The following is a 26617-nucleotide window of genomic DNA, read 5'->3' on the forward strand; positions in this document are numbered from 1 at the left end:
TGTTGTTTAACTGAAAAATAAAGCAATTTTTAATGCTTTATAATATAACTAGTACTAAAGCCTGTGTACACGGGCAATTTTTTACAGTACAGTGGTCCCACCCCATGCTCTCTCCCCCTCTCTTTTGCTCTCTCTTCCCCCCCTCTCTTTTGCTTTCTCTCCCCCTCTCGTTTGCGCTCTCTCTCCTCTCGTTTGCTCTCTCTCTCCCCCCTCTTTGGCTCTCTCTTTCCTCTTTGGATCCCCCCCTTTGGATCTCTCTCCCCCCTCCCTTTGGATCTCTCTCCCCCCTCCCTTTGGATCTCTCTCCCCCCTCCCTTTGGATCTCTCTCCCCCCTCCCTTTGCATCTCTCTCCCCCCTCCCTTTGGATCTCTCTCCCCCCTCCCTTTGGATCTCTCTCCCCCCTCCCTTTGGATCTCTCTCCCCCCTCCCTTTGGATCTCTCTCCCCCCTCCCTTTGGCTCTCTCTCCCCCCTCCCTTTGGCTCTCTCTCCCCCCTCCCTTTGGCTCTCTCTCCCCCCTCTTTGGCTCTCTCTCCCCCCTCTTTGGCTCTCTCTCCCCCCTCTTTGGCTCTCTCTCCCCCCTCTTTGGCTCTCTCTTTCCCCTCTTTGGCTCTCTCTTTCCCCTCTTTGGCTCTCTCTTTCCCCTCTTTGGCTCTCTCTTTCCCCTCTTTGGCTCTCTCTTTCCCCTCTTTGGCTCTCTCTTTCCCCTCTTTGGCTCTCTCTCCCCCCTCTTTGGCTCTCTCTTTCCCCTCTTTGGCTCTCTCTTTCCCCTCTTTGGCTCTCTCTTTCCCCTCTTTGGCTCTCTCTTTCCCCTCTTTGGCTCTCTCTCCCCCCTCTTTGGCTCTCTCTCCCCCCTCTTTGGCTCTCTCTCCCCCCCTCTTTGGCTCTCTCTCCCCCCTCTTTGGCTCTCTCTCCCCCCTCTTTGGCTCTCTCTCCCCCCTCTCCCCCCTCTTTGGCTCTCTTTCCCCCCTCTTTGGCTCTCTTTCCTCTTTGGCTCCCCCCCTTTGGATCTCTCTCCCCCCTCCCTTTGGCTCTCTCTCCCCCCTCTTTGGCTCGCTTTCCTCTTTGGCTCTCTTTCCTCTTTGGCTCTCTTTCCTCTTTGGCTCTCTTTCCTCTTTGGCTCTCTTTCCTCTTTGGCTCTCTTTCCTCTTTGGCTCTCCCCCCCCCCTTTGGATCTCTCTCCCCCCTCTTTGGCTCTCTCTCCTCTTTGGCTCTCTCCCCCCCCTTTGGCTCTCTCCCCCCCCCTTGGCTCTCTCCCCCCCCCTTGGCTCTCTCCCCCCCCCCTTTGGCTCTCTCCCCTCCCCTTTGGCTCTCTCCCCCCCCCCTCTTTGGCTCTCTCCCCCCCCCTCTTTGGCTCTCTCTCCCCCCCTCTTTGGCTCTCTCTCCCCCCCCTCTTTGGCTCTCCCCCCCCCCCCTTTGACTCTCTCTCCCCCTCTTTGGCACTTCTCCCCCCCTCTCCTGCTCCCTCTCTGGCTCTGTCTTAATTGAAAGCCTTTGTGTCTCTGGCCACGCCCCATCGCGGCACCCCGCCTGGCCACGCCCCATCGCGGCGACACCCGCCCGGTCAGGCCCCTCGGCGTGTGCCGGCCACGCCCCTTGTGACGCCCAGCCACGCCCCTCACGACACCCGGCCACGCCCCCATCGCAACGCTCCTGTCGGCCAAGCTCCCTGACACTCCGCTTCAGCCTTGCTCTGTGCTGAGTGCCAGGATCCAAACGGCCAGGTATGTTTGTCACGTGCAGTCTCTACTGCGCATGACTGCATCTGACTTTGGCTCTCTTTCCTCTTTGGCTCTCTTTCATCTTTGGCTCTCTTTGCTCTTTGGCTCCCCCCCTTTGGCTCTCCCCCCCCCCTTTGGATCTCTCTCCCCCCTCCCTTTGGCTCTCTCTCCCCCCTCTTTGGCTCTCTCTCCCCCCTCTTTGGCTCTCTCTCCCCCCTCTTTGGCTCTCTCTCCCCCCCTCTTTGGCTCTCTCTCCCCCCTCTTTGGCTCTCTCTCCCCCCTCTTTGGCTCTCTCTCCCCCCTCTTTGGCTCTCTTTCCTCTTTGGCTCTCTTTCCTCTTTGGCTCTCTTTCCTCTTTGGCTCTCTTTCCTCTTTGGCTCTCTTTCCTCTTTGGCTCTCTTTCCTCTTTGGCTCTCTTTCCTCTTTGGCTCTCTTTCCTCTTTGGCTCTCTTTCCTCTTTGGCTCTCCCCCCCCCCCTTTGGATCTCTCTCCCCCCTCTTTGGCTCTCTCTCCTCTTTGGCTCTCTCCCCCCCTTTGGCTCTCTCCCCCCCCCCCTTGGCTCTCTCCCCCCCCCCCTTGGCTCTCTCCCCTCCCCTTTGGCTCTCTCCCCCCCCCCCTCTTTGGCTCTCTCTCCCCCCTCTTTGGCTCTCCCCCCCCCCCCTTTGACTCTCTCTCCCCCTCTTTGGCACTTCTCCCCCCCTCTCCTGCTCCCTCTCTGGCTCTGTCTTAATTGAAAGCCTTTGTGTCTCTGGCCACGCCCCATCGCGGCACCCCGTCTGGCCACGCCCCATCGCGGCGACACCCGCCCGGTCAGGCCCCTCGGCGTGTGCCGGCCACGCCCCTTGTGACGCCCAGCCACGCCCCTCACGACACCCGGCCACGCCCCCATCGCAACGCTCCTGTCGGCCAAGCTCCCTGACACTCCGCTTCAGCCTTGCTCTGTGCTGAGTGCCAGGATCCAAACGGCCAGGTATGTTTGTCACGTGCAGTCTCTACTGCGCATGACTGCATCTGACAAACATACTTGGCCATTTATTATATAGGATTGACGTGCAAATTAGCTGCATACAAAAAAAAAAAGAAATTTGAAATGTCTCTTAAATAAATCAGTTTCCTTTTCTCTTGGTTTAACATAGAAATGTAGTAATAAAAAAGATGCAATGCTCATACTAACGTCTTACATTCAGAATAAACAGATTTGCAGACTGGAAAAGGCTAGGGGGCGGGTCAACAATCTCTGAGAGCCAGTCAACAAGCAATGTGCTGCTTCTTTGCAGTGCTACTGCATATTTGACTGCTAACTTAAAACGGCACTTTGCTCTGGATGCAGTGTTAAGAAAAACTTACACACTGCAACCAGAGCACAGCTGTTTGAAGAGAACAGTCTAATGTGGAGCAGCACTACAAAGTTCAAGCGCCAACAGTTCCTGCATGTGTCCTGTTCTTTCTGCAGACATGCTGCATTTTCTGCGATGACATCTCAGATCACTGTATGTTCTGCCTTGGGGGTTCCTTTATCTTCATTTTGCTTTTGACTGTTGAAACCCCCACCTATACTAAAAATATGTATACTTTAGTATGCTCTGTACAAAAGCTATGTAAACAAAAGGCAGCAAGTGGGAGGTGAAAGAATGTTCCTTTCAATTGTTCTTGTCAAGTATTGGCCATTGTGTATAGAGAGATAGATAAAATTAGGAGGTCTGCCATTTCTGCAAGCCCAGCTCATTTATATGGGTATGCTCTTGATAACAATTGATTGAGGCTTCAATCAGTAAAGCTGTTATTTCATAGACAAAAATAAACACAAGTGGGCCATTTCTCAAGCAGCTACTATAACAATGATTGGGAAAACAAACTAACAGTACGATGTCCCTTTAAACTAAACAATCAGATAAAAGCAGTTGGTGCGTACCCTACGACATATTATGGGACATGATTGGAAGTGTGTAGGTGCTGGAAGGGCCAGGATATGAGGTGGTTGCTGGATGGAGGCGGCATTGGTCACACAGTGATATCTGGGAGATGACTCAGGACACAGTGTGCGGCATTTAACAATATAACAAGATAAAACGTGCAAGGAACAAAAGGAAAGTCAGGTGGTAATGGAAACCAGAGTGGGATAGGAAACCATTGTTAGATATACAGTATGAAGTGCTGCAAATAAATGTCTGATACAGCTGCCAACAGAGGCAATAAAACAACTGCTCACAACAGAATCCGTCCCAGCTGAAGACACTGATTAACCCATTGCTTGCTGGTTTATATCAGACAGAGAAATACCACATAACGTTTAGTTTCAGTACAGATTGCTCACTGGCCAATGACTAGCACAGATAGCCTGATCTATAACCCTCACCCTGCTGTGTCACACTTGTTGTTCTGCCCATGTAATGTAAGAAAGTGATTTTGCATCTGAAATAGCTGGTTGTGCTCATTTAAGCCCCACCCTCAGCCATAATTAGCATTTCAATACCTAACAAAGATAACATTAGCAGGTTGGCTTTACTTACAAGCTCAGCCCATTGTTGTGGGCACGTCTAGGAGAAAAGGCAATGGTTTTAATTAACAAAAACAACTATTGCGAGTACAAAAACAAACATGAATGAACAATTTTCCATACCTTTAATACTCTACTGTACAGTAGGTATAACAAGTAATTCAGAACATGTTAAGGGTAAACAAATTTTGTTGTGAAGTGTCCCTTTAAACACTTGAAAGGGACAATGTACTCCAGCAAGCAGCAGATAAAAGTTAATTTATTCAAATCATCTCCAGGAACAGCCTATCAAATGCTGGGCTCACTCTTCCCCACATGGAGATCCATATTTGCCCCTGACTCTAGTTTACATAGCCTTTCTATAGCCAGAATGGTTATATTGAACTTTTCAGTATAGGTGGTAGTTTCAACAGGAAAAAATATTTCAAATAACAAAATTAAAAGGTAAATGAGTTATTTGTAAACGATGTAAAACACCTGTTAGAGGTGCTTGAGGCCAGGTGTATGAGACACACAAGGTGAAACTGTAGGTCTATTATAGCAGCAGCAGTGTACTCTGGGTGAGAGCTGTGCAGTACTATATACATTTTACATAAGCTAAAGCACATGATATTAATATAAAATATTTCATTGTATGTAGTAAAACATTTTTGCAATGTACTTGTATATTTTTTGTTCCCTTTTCCTGTAATTTAATTCTGGATATTGTGGGCTTCCCATATTCCATTTATAAGACGAGGTACAGACACAGATGTAATTCACAGTCATTGGCTGCTCACTCTAGTTAGTCATTGATAACTGTCGCTATCTGGCCTTAGCGGCGACCACTGCTTTATAGATATTAGAATGTTACCTTTATTTTTCAATACTTAAAAATCCAAATGTCATTTTAAAACATACATCTATATTATTCACAAGCTAATATTTGCTCTGAATACATCAGTCTACCAATGATTTATTTAGTGTGTAACATCCCTTTAATTGCATCATTTAACATAAATGCCAACGTGTGCATCAACTAGTAAAAATAGCTAATTGCAGCTTAATATTGGCTTAAATTTTAGCCAGGTGGTCAGTAAAATTAGACTGTTGGTGTGCCCATATAAAAGGCCTTGGGGAGAGCACTGAGCTGACAGAGACAGACAGGTGTGATAACGATCTTGTATAAAGTGTGTGCCACAATAAGGACATAAAAGGAAATCTGTGGAGATGCTGGTGAATATATCCGAGGCAGGAAACCCAACCCCAGGTGCCAGAGAGCCTACAGTTTTACTCCTGCTTCATAACGCTTTGTTTTATATAAAATATTTGTATTTAGGACTTAGTCAAGGGCATCTGTACGCACCCCTTCTGTACGCACCCCTTCTGTACGCACCCCATGGTTGGCGTCTCAATTTAAAGTCTTTCAAGCCCTGCTCTGAGTCAGATGCCACACAATAGCACCTATAAACCAGCAGCAGGAAGACGTCTTACAGCGTGTGCCCCCCATGCCCGGCTCACCGTGTAGTTATACTTGTGCTTCAGGTTCCAGCGGCAGATGGGGCACTGACCCTCTGGGTTTGGGGGACTAAGAGAGGCTTTGTCTTCAATAATTTGTCCTTCAAGCTGAAACACAAGAGAAATAAGATATTTATTTACTGAAAAGAACAATAACCCCAGTATAGACTATTACACTATAACTAACAAGCTAACAGAGGTATAAATTAGAAACCAGCTGGTGTTACCTGGACAGGAGTTTGGTTCTTACTTAATGACTATACGCAGAGAGTAATAAGTAACTCATAATCATATCACCCATCCATTTCAATATCTGATACCAACACATGAAAACCCTGAGTTAGTAACACTCCTGTGTAGTTACAGGGATCCTTGTTGTGAATGTGACCACAGCAATCCTGCGAGTCAAGGATGGTGCAGGCAGCATTAAAGGGACAGTCTAACTGAAAATTGTTATTGTTCAAAAAGATAGATAATCCCTTTATTACCCATTCCCCAGCTTTGCATAACCAACACAGTGATATTTATACACATATTACTTCTGTGATTACCTTGTATCTAAGCTTCTGCAGACTGTTCCCTTATCTCAGCACTTTTGACAGACATACAGTTTAGCCAATCAGTGCTGACTCCTGAATAACTCCACAAGAGTGAGCACAATGGTATCTATATGACACACATGAAGTAGCACTTTCTTACTGTGAAAAACTGTCAAAATGCATTGAAATTAGGTGGTTTTCAAGGGTTTAGAAATCAGTTTGAGCCTACCTTGGTTTAGCTATCGGAAAGAAAAAAAAACACAATACTAAGAGAACAAAGCAATTTTGATGATAAATGTAAATTGGAAAAATGTTTAAAATTGCATGCCCTATCTGAATCATGAAAGTTTAATTTTGACTAGACTGTCCCTTTAACGCCGCTAAACCTCTTGTTATTGTTCATGTGCATTGCAGAACCTGGTTTATGTTGGATGTTGCAAATTCCCTCTCTCTCTTTTTTTTTTTTTTTAAATAAACACTGGGTAACATTTCATTACAGCCCATACATTATTCTTGCCTGGCCTTTTATAATGCATTTGTTCTCATTGTGTTATGTTAATATGGAAATAGATTAAAAACAAAGAAAAGCTTATTTGTCCCATTGATCATTATAGTTGGAGTCGAGGGATCCTAAATTTACTTGTCACCTTATAGGCCAATAGAAGAATGTTAAGCGTGATTTAAGCGTGATTTGCGCATATTTATGTGTCAGTGTGTGTATTATGTATCCATATGTGAGTCAAACCGAGTGTGTAACAGTGACACTAACAAGTATGTGCCTCTCTGCATTGGGGTCTGAGCTTCCCAACTGACCTACAGTAACGTCGCACTGCCCCTCTAATATGTATGAGACATATCCTATAACAACTACTTGTCATAGTGTAAGTACCCCTATTGCCTGTGTTGGGTAAGTGCTTTGTCTAATTATATACCAGGACAAAAACCTATCACCACCACGTCTCACCTCGAGCGTCATATGGGCCCATGGCCAGGAGCCTTGCAGTGCTATTGCAATATAATATAATATAATTCGATCACACTGGGAGCCCAAGGAAACTCTTGCACCATAACACAAAAACTCTGGGATGGATAGAACTAGATATGCAGACAATTTCACATTTGCAGTCGTAAACTATTCCTTAATGAGGAAAATCTCCCATACAGTGCGGCAAGTGCCAAGGAACGAAAGCTGGTGTTTGCTGGGCAAAGAGCCCTTAATAAGCAGAGCTGCATTCATGGCAGGCTTATTAAAACAAAGTTAGATTTGATGCCAGTCATATAATTATTATGGCGCCAACCTCTCAGTACAAAGTAACTTTACAGATAGCTTTAACTCTTTCACAACAGATCGAGAACATGGGTGTCCAATGCCAGTTGTCAAACAGGAGACAAACAGGCTGCTGAAATCCTGGCATATGTCTGCAGACTGGTCAGTATATAGACATAGCTAATCAATACTAAATCTGTAACATTGTTCATTTGGGACAGAGGAGGATAGCTAGGCTGTATTTTGTCATGTGATTGGAGGGCTGGTACAATGCATACATCAGTAAAAGGTGCTTGTGTCAGTAGGCAAAAGGAACCTTTGTGATGCCACAGATCATAAAGGGAGATTATTATTAACAGTCTGACAAGTGCACATGGAGCACTAGACGCTCAGTATGGCTTGTCCTGTGCTATATGTTACGGTTACCCTTAGTCTCGCTGAGAGATGGACCGCTTAGTAGCCTGGATCCCTATTGCTAAAGAGGGGAGAAGCTGCTTTCCATAGTATTCTATATGAGTCTCGCAAATATAGAATAATCTCCCTTAGCTGCAGTACAGCTAGGATACCCTTCTGCCCACAAAAACGAGTCAACGCTGCGATTGAGGGTCAAACAAGAACTCAGGACTGGGATGCCCAGCCTGCTTTTTATTAAGGTTACATGCACACAGGGCACTCCCAGGGGGAGAGGGGGGGAAGCACAAAATCCCCCATCACACATTTAGATAGAGAGCACTGTCCTTTGACAGGCCACAATAGGATTACAGTACTTAAGATAACAAGTTTACAAGTTCATCTTATCAATTAGCAGTCTGGCTCCAGAGGTGATTAGACAATGGGATTTGTTATCACTAAACTTAGAGCTGAGGCCAGCAAACGTGTAATTAGACAATAGTTTCTAAAAGCTGAAAAAAAAGAGTTAACTCTTTATGAAATGATACTTGTTACGGTTTTCTTGGAGCCCTTCTTAGGCGCTGGCTTGCTGGTTCAGGCATTGCTGCTGGGAAATAAGCTCTTCACAACAAAATAACTAATGCTTCTGTAACAGTGCTCCCTTTCTGTGGAACACTCTGGCAGACACGGTCTGACCCCTTTTCGGGGCAGACTAAGGCTGTCCAGACCGCTGGTTATGCGGGGCTGAGGTCGGTTTGTCTGGACAACCCGTCGGCGTTGCCATTCTGTTTCCCAGGTCTGTAAGTAATGGTGAAATTGAAGGTTTGCAACGATAAGCTCCAACGTAATAGCCTGCCGTTATCTCCAGAGACCCGGTTCAGCCACACCAACGGGTTATGGTCGGTGACCAGAGTGAACTCCTGACCATATAAATAGGGAGTCAATTTCTTTAATGCCCACACCAAAGCCAAACACTCCTTTTCGACCGCTGCATAGCTGACTTCGCGGGGCAGGAGCTTCCGGCTGATGTAGGCAACTGGATGCTCCCCTCCATCTTCGCCTACTTGGCTGAGGACGGCTCCCAGCCCGAACATGGAAGCATCTGTATGGACGATAAAACGTTTGTTAAGGGCTGGGGCCGCCAAGACAGGAGCGTTAATTAGAGCATTTTTGAGAGCCTGGAAAGCCGTTTCACAGTGGGGAGACCACAGGACCTGTCGAGGTAAGTTCTTCTTGGTCAAGTCAGTCAGGGGTTTGGCAAGTGTGCTGTAGTCTGGTACGAACCGTCTATAGTACCCTGCCGTGCCCAGGAAGGCTAGGACCTGAGTCTTAGTGATGGGGGTGGGCCAATTGGCGACAGCTTCTATTTTGGCCGGCTCTGGTCGCTGCTTTCCACACCCCACCCGGTGACCCAGGTACTGTACCTCGGCCATCCCAAAGTGGCATTTTTCTGGCTTCAGAGTCAGGCCAGCAGCCCGGATCTGATCCAGAACCATTCCCACATGAGCTAAGTGGTCCTCCCAGGACTCACTGTGGATCGCTATGTCGTCCAGGTAGGCGCAAGCAAAACTCTGGAAGCCATCCAGGAGCCTATCCACCAAGCGCTGGAATGTAGCTGGGGCATTCTTCATCCCAAACGGCATTACCCTAAACTGATATAAGCCGAATGGGGTGACGAATGCCGACTTGGGGATAGCCTCCGGGGCCAGGGGAATCTGCCAGTAACCTTTGCAGAGGTCAATAGTGGTCAGGTAATTTCCCCTGGCTATACGATCGAGTAGCTCGTCTACCCTGGGCATAGGGTAAGCGTCCGTCACGGTATTTTCATTGAGCCTCCGATAGTCTACGCAGAACCGGGTGGTCCCATCTTTCTTGGGCACCAAGACAACTGGGGAGGCCCAGGGACTATCGGAGGGCTCAATTACCCTGAGCTGGAGCATCTCATCGATCTCCTTCTTCATTCCTGTCCTAACTGCTTCGGGGATTCGGTACGGAGCCTGGCGCAAGGGAGCTTGTCCCGGAGTATCTACCTGGTGGGTGGTTAAAGTAGTGTACCCTGGCTTCGGGGAGAAGGTGAGGTGTTTGGACTGGAGGAGTTGGTTGAGCTGCTCCCTTTCAGTGGGGCTAAGTCGGTCCCCTATCTGAACCTGCGCCACTATACCTGTGGGGAGGCTCTTTTCTAATAGGTCTGGAATGGGTAAACTGTCGGGGTCTTCCTGAGGGGAACAACATACGGCCGTCACGTTCTCTGGTCGCTCAAAATATTCCTTGAGCATGTTTACATGGAATGTCTTTCTAAGATTGTTGTCGTGGCAGCTAGCTATCACATAAGTGGTGTCTCCCCTTTTCTCTACGATCTGGTAGGGACCCTGCCAGGACGCCTGCAATTTGTCTGTCTTCACCGGCTTAAGTACTAACACCTTTTGTCCTATGGTGAAGATTCTCTTTCGGGCCCCCCGATCGTACCATACTTTCTGTCTTCTCTGGGCCAACTGGAGATTAGCCCGCACGGATTTGGCTAATTGCTCCATTCGGTCCCTGAGTTCCAGCACATATGGCACAATGGGGACACCGTCAGCCTCCATCTCTCCCTCCCAGTGCTCCAGGATCAGGTTTAGGGGTCCCCGTACCTTTCTTCCGTAGAGCAACTCGAAGGGAGAGAACCCTGTCGTTTCCTGGGGCACCTCCCGATAAGCAAATAGGAGGTGCGGCAGGAAGCGTTCCCAGTCTCGGTATTCCTGAGTGAACGTCTTGAGCATTTGCTTGAGGGTCCCATTGAACCTCTCACACAGCCCGTTCGTCTGGGGGTGGTATGGGGAGCTCAGGAGGGACTTAATTTTGCAAACCTGCCAGAGTTGTTGGGTCAATTCAGCCGTAAATTGGGTGCCTCGGTCGGATAGGATTTCTTTTGGAAATCCTACCCGGGAGAACACCTGTACTAGTGCATTCGCTACCGTATCCGCTTGTATGTTGGATAGGGTGACAGCCTCTGGGTACCTGGTAGCGTAGTCCACTACGGTAAGAATGTATCGCTTACCGGAGGGACTAGGGGTAGCCAGTGGTCCCACTAGGTCAATAGCAACCCGGCTGAAGGGTTCCTCTACAATGGGCATATTTACTAGCTGGGCTTTAGGGTGATCGCCTCGCCTTCCTACTCGTTGACACACATCGCAGGTGTTACAGTAAGTTCTAACGTCAGCGTGCACCCCTGGCCAAAAGAACGTGTGAGTAATGCGGTGTAGGGTACGGGTAACGGCTAGGTGGCCTGCTAAGGGGATGTCGTGGCCTATTTTGAGGATTTCTTGACGGTATTTGTGGGGCACTACCAGCTGTCGCCTACGCTGTCCCCTTTTCTCTGTCCAGCGGTATAGTTTCCCTTTTTCCCAGAAGAATGTTTCGTTATCTGCCCCGCCCCCTCCGGTCTCTGCTCGTTCCCGGTACTTTTGTAAGGTCGGGTCAGTCTTAGACTCTGCCTCGAAAGCATCTGGGGTGTCCCAGGGTATGGGGCCTAACCTGTCAGGCAAGGTCGGGGTAGGTCTTACCTGTGTCTCCCGCACTGGTGAGAGCTCTCGCTCCGTCCGGGCTTGGGCCCGTGTAGTCACTGGGTCCGCCTCGTTGTTGCATACTGGAGCATAGGCAGAAGTCATGGGGCCCAAATCGTTGCCCAGTAGTACTTCGGCAGGTAAATTATCCATTAGGCCCACGTTCACAGCCCCCTTTCCCGCTCCCCAATCAAGATGCACTTTAGCTGTTGGAATTTTGTACACATCCCCCCCCGCCACTCTAACGGCCACAGTCTGTCCGGATCGCTTGTGCTCTGGCACCAAATGACTCTGTACCAGCGTGATAGTAGCCCCTGTGTCTCGCAATCCCTCGGTAGATCGCCCCTCGAGCCATACCCTCTGCCGATGGTGCTGGCGGTTATCTGAGGCAGCATATACAGGGTCTGCCTCGTGAAGCGGCCCCACATATCCCTCCATAGGGGCCTCTTGGTTAACACAGAGGGCCCGGGCCAGACGATAGGACCCAGAGGGGTAATTGTAATTCCTGGGTGTCTGGTGCGTATTAAGGGGGCAGCTAGCCATGAAATGCCCTGGTTGCTTGCATCGGTGGCAAGTCGGTCTGGGACGCTCAGAGCTGTTATTGGGTGGTCCTGAGTGTCGGATGGGCCCTGTGGGCACCGGGGCTCGGAATTCAGCACGAGGGGGTGCACGGTAAACCTCTCTGGGTTCGACCCGTGCTGGAGCTCGGTAGTTCATGGGTTCGTGAAGACGGGAGTCATAATGTTCATCGGCCAATTTGGCTGCTTCTTCTAAGGTAGAAGGCCGCCTGTCTCGCAGCCATTCCTTCCCTTGCTGTTCCATGCCATTATAAAAATGTTCTAAGAGAAACAATTGTAAAATTTCCTCCCCAGTCACCGCTTTACTTCCGCTCAGCCAGTGATTTGCCGCTCTCCGCATTCGGTGCGCCCATTCCATATGGGTATCGTTAGGCTTCTTTTCCGTGCCCCGAAACTGTCGGCGATACGTGTCCGGAGTTACAGCGTACCGTCGCAACAGTGTCTCCTTAACTAGCTCATACTGTGTCACTTCCTCAGCACCCAGAGTACGAAAGGCTTCCAGGGCTCGCCCGGATAGTTTCCCAGACAATATCGTGGGCCACTCTCTGTTGGGAATCTGGTGCAGGGCACATTGCCTTTCGAAGTCCGCCAAATATTCATCAATCCCTGTCTCGCTCTCTAGGAAGGGTCGAAATGCCGCATAGGGTATCTTGGGCCTCCCAGCATTTTCGACAGGGATGATTACCTGCGGGGCTTCAGCATTGCGGTGTGCGTTCTCTAGGTTGAGTTTGTGGGCTCGAATCTCTCGTATATCCTCGTCCGCCTCCGCCATCAACTGCTGTACCAATTCCATGGAGGGGTTCGGCCCGTATAATGAGAGCCTTTCCCGAACAATCCTGGTTTTTTCGTCACTAATCGTGGTCGGTGTTTCCGCCATTGTGAAGCTCTGATCCAGTTCGGTCAATTCTGCGATCAGCTCTCTCCTCGGCCGGTTGCTGGCGTACCCCCCTCTGCTTTCAAGTAAATCATTTAGGGTTGTACGCTTCAATTTTTCGTAAGCGCTCTCCATCCGTTCTGTACCTCTCCTAGGAAATCCAGGAAAATCCCGCCGCTGCCGCCAAATGTTACGGTTACCCTTAGTCTCGCTGAGAGATGGACCGCTTAGTAGCCTGGATCCCTATTGCTAAAGAGGGGAGAAGCTGCTTTCCATAGTATTCTATATGAGTCTCGCAAATATAGAATAATCTCCCTTAGCTGCAGTACAGCTAGGATACCCTTCTGCCCACAAAAACGAGTCAACGCTGCGATTGAGGGTCAAACAAGAACTCAGGACTGGGATGCCCAGCCTGCTTTTTATTAAGGTTACATGCACACAGGGCACTCCCAGGGTGAGAGGGGGGGAAGCACAAAATCCCCCATCACACATTTAGATAGAGAGCACTGTCCTTTGACAGGCCACAATAGGATTACAGTACTTAAGATAACAAGTTTACAAGTTCATCTTATCAATTAGCAGTCTGGCTCCAGAGGTGATTAGACAATGGGATTTGTTATCACTAAACTTAGAGCTGAGGCCAGCAAACGTGTAATTAGACAATAGTTTCTAAAAGCTGAAAAAAAAGAGTTAACTCTTTATGAAATGATACTTGTTACGGTTTTCTTGGAGCCCTTCTTAGGCGCTGGCTTGCTGGTTCAGGCATTGCTGCTGGGAAATAAGCTCTTCACAACAAAATAACTAATGCTTCTGTAACACTATATAATTACTAACAGCCTCCAGCACAGACAGACAAGCACCCCCCTGATTGCCCGATTAGCTGCAATCATTACTGCTGCAGTGAAGCTTTTTGTCTGTGTCAATATAGAAGTTATACGTTACTGATATAAAATCAATATCTGTACAACGATCACTTGATACATAGATAACAAAATGTCACATTATTTATGTAGAACACACAAACTCTAGGAGCTGCATCTGCCTGGCTCCAGGGATTTACAAAGTTCTAGCTTTCATGCATTTCTTTCAGGACAGTTTTTAAATCAATGCCACCGAATTAAAATGTTGCAATATGTCATAATCTTGTATTTAATGTGTTTTTTACATAGGAAAAACAACATAATAAAACAATTGAGCCGTCTCACCAGCCAATGGCTCAGCCTTTATTACAAGTTTCTTTCGTGTTGTGCTGGAGGGTCATAAATACAGTGCTCCTCAGCTCCATGTGATCACATATCGTGACATAGAACACGTGTCACTGCCTGGGCTGACCTTGTGTGACGCACCTGCAAACACATATTACATGTGCTCAGCTGAGGTGAGACCCGCTGGTGTAGTGTACAGAACTGCAGCAGGCAGTGTGACAAGCATCCAGCAAGCTCTCAGGTACTCTCATCAGGGCATTTCTCTGGACCTGGCTTCAACCAAAACTACACCGACCAACAAGCACAGGAAGGCACCCGGTCTCCAACTCTCCCAAAGGACCTCAGCAAAAAGGAAACGGCAAACTCGATATCCAAAAACAGCAGCCAGACAATCCGGTCTTTATTTGACATCAGACACGTGAATACAGGCTATATGTCAAACATGTGAATACAGGCTATATGTCAAACGTGTGAATACAGGCTATATGTCAAACACGTGAATACAGGCTATATGTCAAACATGTGAATACAGGCTATATGTCAAACGTGTGAATACAGGCTATATGTCAAACATGTGAATACAGGCTATATGTCAAACATGTGAATACAGGCTATATGTCAAACATGTGAATACAGGCTATATGTCAAACATGTGAATACAGGCTATATGTCAAACGTGTGAATACAGGCTATATGTCAAACATGTGAATACAGGCTATATGTCAAACATGTGAATACAGGCTATATGTCAAACATGTGAATACAGGCTATATGTCAAACGTGTGAATACAGGCTATATGTCAAACGTGTGAATACAGGCTATATGTCAAACGTGTGAATACAGGCTATATGTCAAACATGTGAATACAGGCTATATGTCAAACGTGTGAATACAGGCTATATGTCAAACGTGTGAATACAGGCTATATGTCAAACGTGTGAATACAGGCTATATGTCAAACATGTGAATACAGGCTATATGTCAAACGTGTGAATACAGGCTATATGTCAAACGTGTGAATACAGGCTATATGTCAAACATGTGAATACAGGCTATATGTCAAACGTGTGAATACAGGCTATATGTCAAACATGTGAATACAGGCTATATGTCAAACATGTGAATACAGGCTATATGTCAAACGTGTGAATACAGGCTATATGTCAAACATGTGAATACAGGCTATATGTCAAACGTGTGAATACAGGCTATATGTCAAACGTGTGAATACAGGCTATATGTCAAACATGTTTCGTATGAAAATACTGAATTAACTTTATCAATGACAACCTGCTAAATAATGTCTAAATGGCAATGTGACGAAACCAATCTCGCCACTGTACATTGGAGGGCCTGTTATGGAACATTCTTTGGGCTGGAGGTACATGGGCTTAAGGATACCCAGAGACTGCATGAAAATATGGAATTTTATATGCTGGACACCCCATGTACTTTCATAACTCTGTCTTATGTCTATGTCACCCTGTATCCATAAATACAGGATGGGTACAGGGTGTGAGTACACCTTTTGGGAGCAATTGTGACTCTATAAGCCAAGTGGGCATAAAAGACTTTATAGCTAATAAGAACTGTTCCCATATTCTCTAATAAGATGTATTCTATGTATGTTTCAGATCTGATTGTGTCTCAGGAGTCTGTCTGGGTAAACTGATTGTGTCCTTGTGTGATTATGTTAACTAGACTGCCCAACATCAGATTGTCTGAGTAAACGTTCTTCCCTAGTTAATTAACTTAATATGTTAATCTGTTTTACCTGTGAATAGACAATTGTTAGAGGTTTGATGCATTGTTCATATGTTTGCTTTACTGTTAAACCAATGCCCTCTGTAACCTGAAGCCAGGGTGTATAAATCTGTGTGCTGCCTTCAAATAAAGTAGTTATTCTTTTTTAAACCTGAAATGTGGAGCTTGGTCTCATGTTTGCAGGGAAACTGGCTGGGTTGTGAATTGCTGATTCCCTATGCAGGACATTGTTCATCTGGTATTAACCCTTGGTACACTGTTGGTACCGTAACATTGGTGGCAGCGACGGAATGAACCTTATCGCCCAGAAGAGCAACTACACAAGCCAGTAACCTCAGGAAGAGGGGGATTATTACAATACTGACTAAGATGGAAAAGAGAAAAGTAAATTTTGCAGCTTTTAAAAACTTCCTGGAAACAGAAGGAGAGATTGATGGGTACCTTGCGGATTTTGAGAGGCAATGTGCACTACACAAGGTACCCGCAGAGGACTGGGTCACGATATTATCTGGAAAATTATCCGGCCGGGCCAGAGAGGCTTTTCGGGCCATTCCAGATGAGGAAGTCAGGGATTATAATACTGTAAAAGAGGCTCTGCTCTCCAGGTATGCGGTTACACCGGAGGCATACCGGAGACGGTTCAGAGACACTGTTAAATTAGCTGGAGATTCCTACCTTGAGTGGGCATGTAAGGTGCACCGCACAGCAGCTCACTGGATAGCGGGGTGCCAAGCCATATCTGGGGAAGAGGTGCTGCAGCTATTCCTGTTGGAACATTGCTTCGACAAATTACCCGCAGGAGTTCGAGAGTGGGTTCGGGACCGTAAACCCTTCACCCTGCAGGAAGCGGCTCGCTTGGCAGATGAGTATACGGATGCCCGCAAACTGGACACTGCTACCACTAAGCCCCCTGCTAGAGTGGAGTACAGACCCCCAGTCACCCCAGCAGCTGCCAGTTACCAAACCCCGGCGCACCACTATACCACACGGCCTCCGGCCACGAACTACCCTCAGAGAGCCCTGCGGTGCTACTCACAACCTATTCGGTGCTTTAGATGTAAGCAACTAGGGCACAAAAGACCAGAGTGTCCCCTAAACGCAGCGAACCAAGCGCAGTCCTGGAGAAGACCCGCCGGCGGAATCCCACGTAATCCTCAGCCTGCGGCCCGCTACGTAGAGGCGCAAGAATGCTGGAGCATCCTACATGAGGCAGACCTTGTGCAAGCTGCCCACCGGAATAACCGGCAACTGGTTAAAGTGAATGGGAAGAAGGTCAGTGGTCTACGGGATACTGGTGCTACCATGACCTTGCTTCAAAAGAACTTGGTGTCTGAGAAACAGTACACTGGAGACACTGTGGCTGTGAGGGTAGCAGGGGGCGATGTGTTCAGCCTACCTGTTGCCAGGGTACATTTGGATTGGGGAGTGGGCGCTAGACCTGTGAATGTGGGGGTCAAGAAGGACTTACCTGCTGATGTTCTTCTTGGAAATGACTTGGCCCCCCTTGTTTCTGCCTACGCTCCTATGGGTCCCGCTGATGTTAACTCTGTGACTACCCGTGCCCAGATCCGTGCAGCAGAGACTGACCCACCTGCTGCTAAGCCCCAGGACGCTGAGCTCAGTAAATCTCTATCCGCTATTGATATGTGGAGGTCCCGTTACAATGCGCTGATGAAGGAGAAGAGGAGCGCAGAGGAAAAAGCACGTTTAGAACAGGAATCTCTGCTAGACAAGCTGCACCGACAGACTGCAGAAAACACCAGCTTGAGAGTGGAACATGAAACATTAAAGAAAAACTTAGTGACACTGGAGGAGAAGCTGACGCTGGCTCATAGTGAGGTGCTGCAACTCAAGGGCACCCTATGTCAGTATGAAGGGATTGTGGATACCTATAAAGAGCAGGTACAGAAAACTCGTAAAGAAGCTGATGGGATTTTGAAGGACTGTTTGGCCCTGGTCTGGGCACTGAGGAATTTGAACCCTTGTTTGTATGGACAGGAATTCTCTCTCATAACGGGAATACAGATGGATTGTCCCAGCAAACTGACATGCCTACCAGGCGCTCTGGTGGTATATGGCACAGTACATACCCTGGACAGCCGAGCATGACAAACCAGAGGGAGAGGAGTTTGATGGTCCTGTCCCCCAGCAACACGGCTGTTTAGCCAAAGGGGAGACGATTGGTCTCCCCCTCCAGCAGCACAGCTATGTATCCAAAGGGGAGACAGTCGGTCTCCCCCTCCAGCAACCAGGCTCCCACCAGGCTACTTCCATGGTAGTGCTGGCACCCGGGCAGAGTACAGCTGGTCTCTGCCCACCTCGCAACCCACCAATTCAGCGTACCAGTCCCCCACACAGCTGTGGTGAGGCACCTGGACATGGACAAGTTTTCCCCGTACTCAGGTGTAGTAACCATTTATTGTGGGTGGGCTGTACTACTAATTGTGTTTTATGGGTGGGTTGCTGGACTAACCAGGGCACTGACCGGCAGGAGGTCAGATACCCTGTTAGTCTGTTTGGAAAAGGGGAGAGATGTGACGAAACCAATCTCGCCACTGTACATTGGAGGGCCTGTTATGGAACATTCTTTGGGCTGGAGGTACATGGGCTTAAGGATACCCAGAGACTGCATGAAAATATGGAATTTTATATGCTGGACACCCCATGTACTTTCATAACTCTGTCTTATGTCTATGTCACCCTGTATCCATAAATACAGGATGGGTACAGGGTGTGAGTACACCTTTTGGGAGCAATTGTGACTCTATAAGCCAAGTGGGCATAAAAGACTTTATAGCTAATAAGAACTGTTCCCATATTCTCTAATAAGATGTATTCTATGTATGTTTCAGATCTGATTGTGTCTCAGGAGTCTGTCTGGGTAAACTGATTGTGTCCTTGTGTGATTATGTTAACTAGACTGCCCAACATCAGATTGTCTGAGTAAACGTTCTTCCCTAGTTAATTAACTTAATATGTTAATCTGTTTTACCTGTGAATAGACAATTGTTAGAGGTTTGATGCATTGTTCATATGTTTGCTTTACTGTTAAACCAATGCCCTCTGTAACCTGAAGCCAGGGTGTATAAATCTGTGTGCTGCCTTCAAATAAAGTAGTTATTCTTTTTTAAACCTGAAATGTGGAGCTTGGTCTCATGTTTGCAGGGAAACTGGCTGGGTTGTGAATTGCTGATTCCCTATGCAGGACATTGTTCATCTGGTATTAACCCTTGGTACACTGTTGGTACCGTAACAGGCAAGATTTAAATACACCTGTAAAGCAACACCATATTTTCTCACAGCCAATCATATTAAGGGACATTTTAGCAGAATTAAAAAATACCTGTGTTCTGCTCATTATAGGTTTTGGCCTTACGTGACACAAATCCACAGCCTGTTTGCACAATCTGTCTAAGTACATCATCAGCCTCTAATATGGGCAAAGAATCACGTATGATTTTACAAATTTTGCTGTAGGTAGTAATGAATTTGGGTTTGTTCTGCATAGAATTAAACTCTCTTTTGTTAACAAATAATTAATCCCTATCTTGAGGGTCAACCAATTTCTTGGCCCTATCTAGGTTATTCTTATCATAACCTCTTTGTATGAATCTTTCAGTTAATCACAGTATGATATTTTGAATGTCAGCATATATTTTTATAGTTATCTTGTTGCAAGCAATGTTTAAACTATGCACATTCCCTTCTCTACATTTATACCTCTATAATGAGCAGAACACAGGTGTTTTTTAATTCTGCTAAAAGGTCCCTTAATATGATTGGCTATGAGAAAATAGGGTGTTGCTTTACAGGTGTATTTAAATCTAGCCATTTAGACATTATTTAGCAGGTTGTCATTGATAAAATTAATTCAGTATTTTCATACGAAACATGTTTGATGTCAAATAAAGACAGTTTTGCTTTTACCGGATCGTCTGGCTGCTGTTTTTGGATATCGAGTTTGCTGTTTCCTTTTTGCTGAGGTTCTTTGGGAGAGTTGGAGACCGGGTGCCTTCCTGTGCTTGTTGGTCGGTGTGTTTTTGCTGTGGAGCGTTGGATGGAGCGCTCGTGAGTGGCACTGGTGGATGACGTCATCAGCGGAGGACTAGTGATCAGAGAGCAGAGGGATACAAGCGTGCTGCAGTATACGGCGTGAAGATGGCTGATCAGACTGGTATTCTGAGCACTGCCTGTTCTGTGGTTTTGTTGTTAAACCAAAACTATCAAGGATAGAATATGAGGTCATGTGAGGCTCAGATACATGTTATGCCATATTAAACAGCGGTATACGTATGCCTTTTACACTACAATCAAAATCTCTCAGTCCAGAGCACACTGTAGGCTCATGAATGTCAGCGGTTAAATATTTAATTTGTAAACCATACACTTAGAATACCATGCCAAACGGAGTGTGTGTCTGTATATTATGGGAGATCTTATAGATAACAAGCTAAAGATGGGTGCACAATGCAGGGCAGTGACTTCTAAGGCTAATAAGATATTAGCATGTATTAAAAGAGGCATTGATGCAAGGGAGGAAAGTATAATTCTGTCACTATATAAATCCCTAGTAAGACCTCACCTTGATAATGGAGTGCAGTTCTGGGGACCAAAAAAAAAAAGACATTGCAGACTTAGAAAAAGTTCAGAGAAGGGCCACAAAGCTAATAAGGAGAAGGGAGCATTTAAGCTATGAGGAGAGATTAGCCAGACTGGGTCTGTTTTCTCTAGAAAAAAGGCGCTTGAGAGGTGACATGATTACTTTATATAAATATATTCAAGGCCCATATACAGAGATGGCAGAGGCTCTGTTTATTCCAAGGAAACTTTTGTGACAAGAGGTCACATATTAAGGCCGGAGGAAAGGAGATTTAATCTACTGCAACATAAAAGTTTTTTTACAGTCAGAGCAATCAAATTTTGGAACTCATTACCTGAGGAGGAAGTAAATGCCAATACCTTAGATACATTTAAAAATGGGCCTATCCTATTCCGTCCGAAAATGGGCCTATCCTATTCCGTCCGAAAATGGGCCTATCCTATTCCGTCCGAAAATGGGCCTATCCTATTTCGTCCGAAAATGGGCCTATCCTATTTCGTCCGAAAATGGAGCAAAATGGCAGAAAATTGCATGCTATATCTGTGCCACACTTACTGGCCGCCACTAACCACATCCAACCACACCTAAAATTGAAGCCGGTACAGCTAGAGGCTTTCTAGGCCATTTGGTTAGTAAACTACATTTCCCACAATGCCACTTATGCACAAACAGCACAGCCTCCTCCCTATCTAGAATGGTTCTTTTTGAAGAATCTGCAGTGCACTTCCTGAAAGGCTCCGGTATTCTGTTGATTTAATGCTGTTAGTGTGGAGGAAGAGTTGCTCCGGTTCAGCTCTGTTAGAGAGGTTTGGTTTACAGCAGCCTAAAATGGAGCAACCCCCCTCTCTACCTCCCTGCACTACAAAGCTGTAAATCAAACCTCCACTGTCTCTAAGGGAGCCAGGGGCGGAAGTACAGGGGGGCCAGAGGTCGCAACTGCGACCGGGCCCCCGAGGGTGGGGGCCCAGCTTAACCCCCCCCCCCAATAAAAAACGTTGACCTGCCACTGCCTGCACGTGAGTGAGACGTGATGCTTCACTAGTGTCTGTCTCTGACTACAGGGGTTAGTGTTTCTGTTTTACCAATTGGTGTTTATGTGTGTGTGTGTGTATGTGTGTGGAACCAGCAAATTACAGACCTTGTTACTACAGCATTCATGTGCGGGGGTAAACAGTGTCACTATACAGTACCACTATATACAGTACCGGGGGGGCTGGATCATGTCACTGACTACTGTGGTCACTCTATAAAGTACTGGGGCGGGTAGGGTCAGGCCAACCATCTCACCGGCAGATAACAGACTGTGTCACTAACTCACTATATACAGTACTGGTGGGTTAAACAGTGTCACTATATAGAGAAATAGGGGTCAGACCATCTCAGACTGTGGGCACAGGGTACCTCCTTTTGAGGACATGTAATCTGATTCACATTTTTTTTTCTGTGTTAAATGTTAAAAAAAATAAAAAAGATATGCATCAAATTCACCCATTTTTGTGGGGGGTGGGTGAGGGGGCCCTTCTTAGATTCTTGCACCTGGGCCCTGTGGTTTCTAGAGAGCTGAACCGGAGCAACTCCTCCACACTAACAGCAGGTACACATGGTGCCTATAGCTGCTAAGCAGCAGCAGTTAACCCTGTGGCAACAAAAACAGCAATACTCTGTAGTCCTCAAACAAAGTCCCATTGGCAGGATAACAACATACGTGGAAACCTTCCTGACTTTATTTTAGTCAGCTGACATGGGAACTGGAGTTGCAAGATATTACTAACGCTGCCTTTAAGGATCCACTATTTGTTATGTTTTGTTAGCGTGCACAAGTATTTATCTATTAGAACTGTCAGTCATATCAATACCTTACACAGAGAGCTGTCATTCACATGTGATTGACAACTCTCTGTATGAAGCACTTATGTTACCGTCTTCTCTCTGTATAAACACTACTATTAGTTACAGCTCTCTGTATAAGCCTCTTCTGTGAATGACAGCTCTCTGTACAATGCACTGTTGCTTATGACAGCTTTCTCTTTTACAAAGGGCACTCATGTGACTGACAGCTCTTCTATAATAATAATGCACTTCTATTACTAAAAACATCTCACGCTTCTGTTACTGGCTGCTCCCTGTATAAGGCGCTTCTGTTACTGGCTGCTCCCTGTATAAGGCGCTTCTGTTACTGGCAGCTCCCTGTATAAGGCGCTTCTGTTACTGGCAGCTCCCTGTATAAGGCGCTTCTGTTACTGGCAGCTCCCTGTATAAGGCGCTTCTGTTACTGGCTGCTCCCTGTATAAGGCGCTTCTGTTACTGGCTGCTCCCTGTATAAGGCGCTTCTGTTACTGGCTGCTCCCTGTATAAGGCGCTTCTGTTACTGGCAGCTCCCTGTATAAGGCGCTTCTGTTACTGGCAGCTCCCTGTATAAGGCGCTTCTGTTACTGGCAGCTCCCTGTATAAGGCGCTTCTGTTACTGGCAGCTCCCTGTATAAGGCGCTTCTGTTACTGGCTGCTCCCTGTATAAGGCGCTTCTGTTACTGGCAGCTCCCTGTATAAGGCGCTTCTGTTACTGGCTGCTCCCTGTATAAGGCGCTTCTGTTACTGGCTGCTCCCTGTATAAGGCGCTTCTGTTACTGGCTGCTCCCTGTATAAGGCGCTTCTGTTACTGGCTGCTCCCTGTATAAGGCGCTTCTGTTACTGGCTGCTCCCTGTATAAGGCGCTTCTGTTACTGGCTGCTCCCTGTATAAGGCGCTTCTGTCACTGGCTGCTCCCTGTATAAGGCGCTTCTGTCACTGGCTGCTCCCTGTATAAGGCGCTTCTGTTACTGGCTGCTCCCTGTATAAGGCGCTTCTGTTACTGGCTGCTCCCTGTATAAGGCGCTTCTGTTACTGGCTGCTCCCTGTATAAGGCGCTTCTGTTACTGGCTGCTCCCTGTATAAGGCGCTTCTGTTACTGGCTGCTCCCTGTATAAGGCGCTTCTGTTACTGGCTGCTCCCTGTATAAGGCGCTTCTGTTACTGGCTGCTCCCTGTATAAGGCGCTTCTGTTACTGGCTGCTCCCTGTATAAGGCGCTTCTGTTACTGGCTGCTCCCTGTATAAGGCGCTTCTGTTACTGGCTGCTCCCTGTATAAGGCGCTTCTGTTACTGGCTGCTCCCTGTATAAGGCGCTTCTGTTACTGGCTGCTCCCTGTATAAGGCGCTTCTGTTACTGGCAGCTCCCTGTATAAGGCGCTTCTGTTACTGGCAGCTCCCTGTATAAGGCGCTTCTGTTACTGGCAGCTCCCTGTATAAGGCGCTTCTGTTACTGGCAGCTCCCTGTATAAGGCGCTTCTGTTACTGGCTGCTCCCTGTATAAGGCGCTTCTGTTACTGGCTGCTCCCTGTATAAGGCGCTTCTGTTACTGGCTGCTCCCTGTATAAGGCGCTTCTGTTACTGGCTGCTCCCTGTATAAGGCGCTTCTGTTACTGGCTGCTCCCTGTATAAGGCGCTTCTGTTACTGGCTGCTCCCTGTATAAGGCGCTTCTGTTACTGGCTGCTCCCTGTATAAGGCGCTTCTGTTACTGGCTGCTCCCTGTATAAGGCGCTTCTGTTACTGGCTGCTCCCTGTATAAGGCGCTTCTGTTACTGGCTGCTCCCTGTATAAGGCGCTTCTGTTACTGGCTGCTCCCTGTATAAGGCGCTTCTGTTACTGGCAGCTCCCTGTATAAAGCGCTTCTGTTACTGGCAGCTCCCTGTATAAGGCGCTTCTGTTACTGGCTGCTCCCTGTATAAGGCGCTTCTGTTACTGGCAGCTCCCTGTATAAGGCGCTTCTGTTACTGGCTGCTCCCTGTATAAGGCTCTTCTGTTACTGGCTGCTCCCTGTATAAGGCTCTTCTGTTACTGGCTGCTCCCTGTATAAGGCGCTTCTGTTACTGGCAGCTCCCTGTATAAGGCGCTTCTGTTACTGGCTGCTCCCTGTATAAGGCGCTTCTGTTACTGGCTGCTCCCTGTATAAGGCGCTTCTGTTACTGGCAGCTCCCTGTATAAGGCGCTTCTGTTACTGGCTGCTCCCTGTATAAGGCGCTTCTGTTACTGGCTGCTCCCTGTATAAGGCGCTTCTGTTACTGGCTGCTCCCTGTATAAGGCGCTTCTGTTACTGGCTGCTCCCTGTATAAGGCGCTTCTGTTACTGGCTGCTCCCTGTATAAGGCGCTTCTGTTACTGGCTGCTCCCTGTATAAGGCGCTTCTGTTACTGGCAGCTCCCTGTATAAGGCGCTTCTGTTACTGGCTGCTCCCTGTATAAGGCACTTCTGTTACTGGCTGCTCCCTGTACAATCAGACTTTTTCTCCAAGAATGAACTCTTGTAATTAACATTAAACAGGTATGAAGCCTTCTGCTCATAGCTGTGTGCTACACGGTCAGAGCAGACTGGAAGTATAATCTGTGCAGTGCCCCATAGCACTAGACCACCCACACAGCACAGAGACACTGAGAATCATGACAATTTACCCGCAGTACACACACAAATTCACAGCTGCTCTGGTAGGAGAGAATGTTTTAGCAATAAGGAAAATACACAGAAAAATAAATGCTGGTATTACTTTGTTTTAGTACGAGAAGCATCTGCTTAGCATGTGAGTCACTAGCAAGTAATTGGTCGTTTCCTCACTATGCTCTAATGTTAATGATATGAAGGCCGTTTCCTTGTAAAGCATGGAACAGTCAACAGGAGATGCAGACAAAGAATCCATTTCCTATTTGACGGTAAATTTTGAGCACATTTCGAACTTCAAATGTGTCTGGCGGAGTGTGGCTAAGCTTTGATGGGTTTTAATGTGAAACGTTCCTGTCTTCCTATACAAGACGGGGGGGGGGGGGGCAACAGGATTTCTGTGGTATCTGTTTAGACTACTGTTAATTGCCCCAGTATGGAGGGACATCAAGATCTCCGCTTGCAGCAGAAGAGAATTAGATGTTAATCAATGGTCAGAATTCTCACGACACTTTACGGCTTCTCATGCATCTCTCAAATTCAAACCACTTCTAATTCCCAAGATAATTAAAGGGATATGAAAGCTAAAAAAACATACAAAGTTAAACAACTTTACAATTCACTTCTATTATCAAGTTTGGCTAATTTCTTAGGTATTCTTTGTTGAAGAAGCAGCACTACAGGAAGCTGAACACCTTGAGTGAACCAATGACAAGATGCGTACATGTCCCATTACCAATCAGCAGCTATCTCCCAGCTCCTGAGCCTACATAGGTATGCTTTTCAACAAATGATGCCAAAAGATCAAAGCTAATTTGATAATAGAAGTCAAATGGAAAGTTGTAAAAAATTGCTGCTCAGTTAGGTCTTATGTTCCTTTAAATGATCACAACAGTTTTAAACGCATTTATTGCACAGTGACACCATACATAAATCGTAGGGATGATCTGACATAGAAAGAGATGTTTAACTAAAAGTCAATAAAGAATTGAACACAAGGATACTTAGGTAGCACTCCTAAGGCTCTGTGTATGTTTAGTATAGGAGAACTTGGTAGGTCACATAAGTTAAACAATATAAATCTTTATTAGAACATATTTAAAAAGTGTTAGCAGTAATAAATAATAGTTCAATATCTGACTATTATGGGGTTAGTGCTGGTAGTTGAATTAATGCAGACTCTAATTGGATATGTTAATTATCCCTAGTGTGGTAGCAAAATAATAGGAATTGCCAATCGGAGGATGACATAAATGTGACAGCTAATATATTATATACAAGTTCTATCAATATTACACTGAAGGTACTGTTACTTCCAAAACTCCATTATTGTTATAGAGCTCAGAGAGTATCAGTATCACTTGAATAAAGTTATAATATCAATATTGAGGTAAATTGTTCTTTAGTGTCGTTTGTTGAACAATATATTAAAATGTATTGTTATCTGATTGGTATATTTACTGATAATAGCTAACAACTAGTATGATAGTAGGCTATGATATAGCTAATGGATCCAAGATTTATTAGCAGATATTATGTATTTCAGCATGTTTGGTGCACACTTAAAGGGACACTCAATCAAAACTAAACTTGCATTATTCAGATAGAGCATGCCATTTTAAACAACTTTCCAATTTACTTCCATTAACAAAATGTGCACAGTCTTTTTATATTTACA

At 46.5% G+C, this 26617-nt stretch overlaps 1 protein-coding gene across 1 annotated transcript in view; it reads right to left on the reverse strand.

Annotated features, from left to right (window-relative positions):
* MRPS18A (mitochondrial ribosomal protein S18A) overlaps positions 1 to 26617 on the reverse strand; it is a 71108-nt gene that overhangs the window by 18711 nt on the left and 25780 nt on the right. The window contains exon 3 of the mRNA XM_053712716.1: positions 5718 to 5822. Within this exon, the coding sequence (XP_053568691.1) occupies positions 5718 to 5822 (105 nt within the window). The remainder of the gene's footprint in view (positions 1 to 5717; positions 5823 to 26617) is intronic.

This window comes from Bombina bombina, chromosome 4, assembly GCF_027579735.1.
Source record: "Bombina bombina isolate aBomBom1 chromosome 4, aBomBom1.pri, whole genome shotgun sequence".
Classification (NCBI taxonomy): domain Eukaryota; kingdom Metazoa; phylum Chordata; class Amphibia; order Anura; family Bombinatoridae; genus Bombina; species Bombina bombina.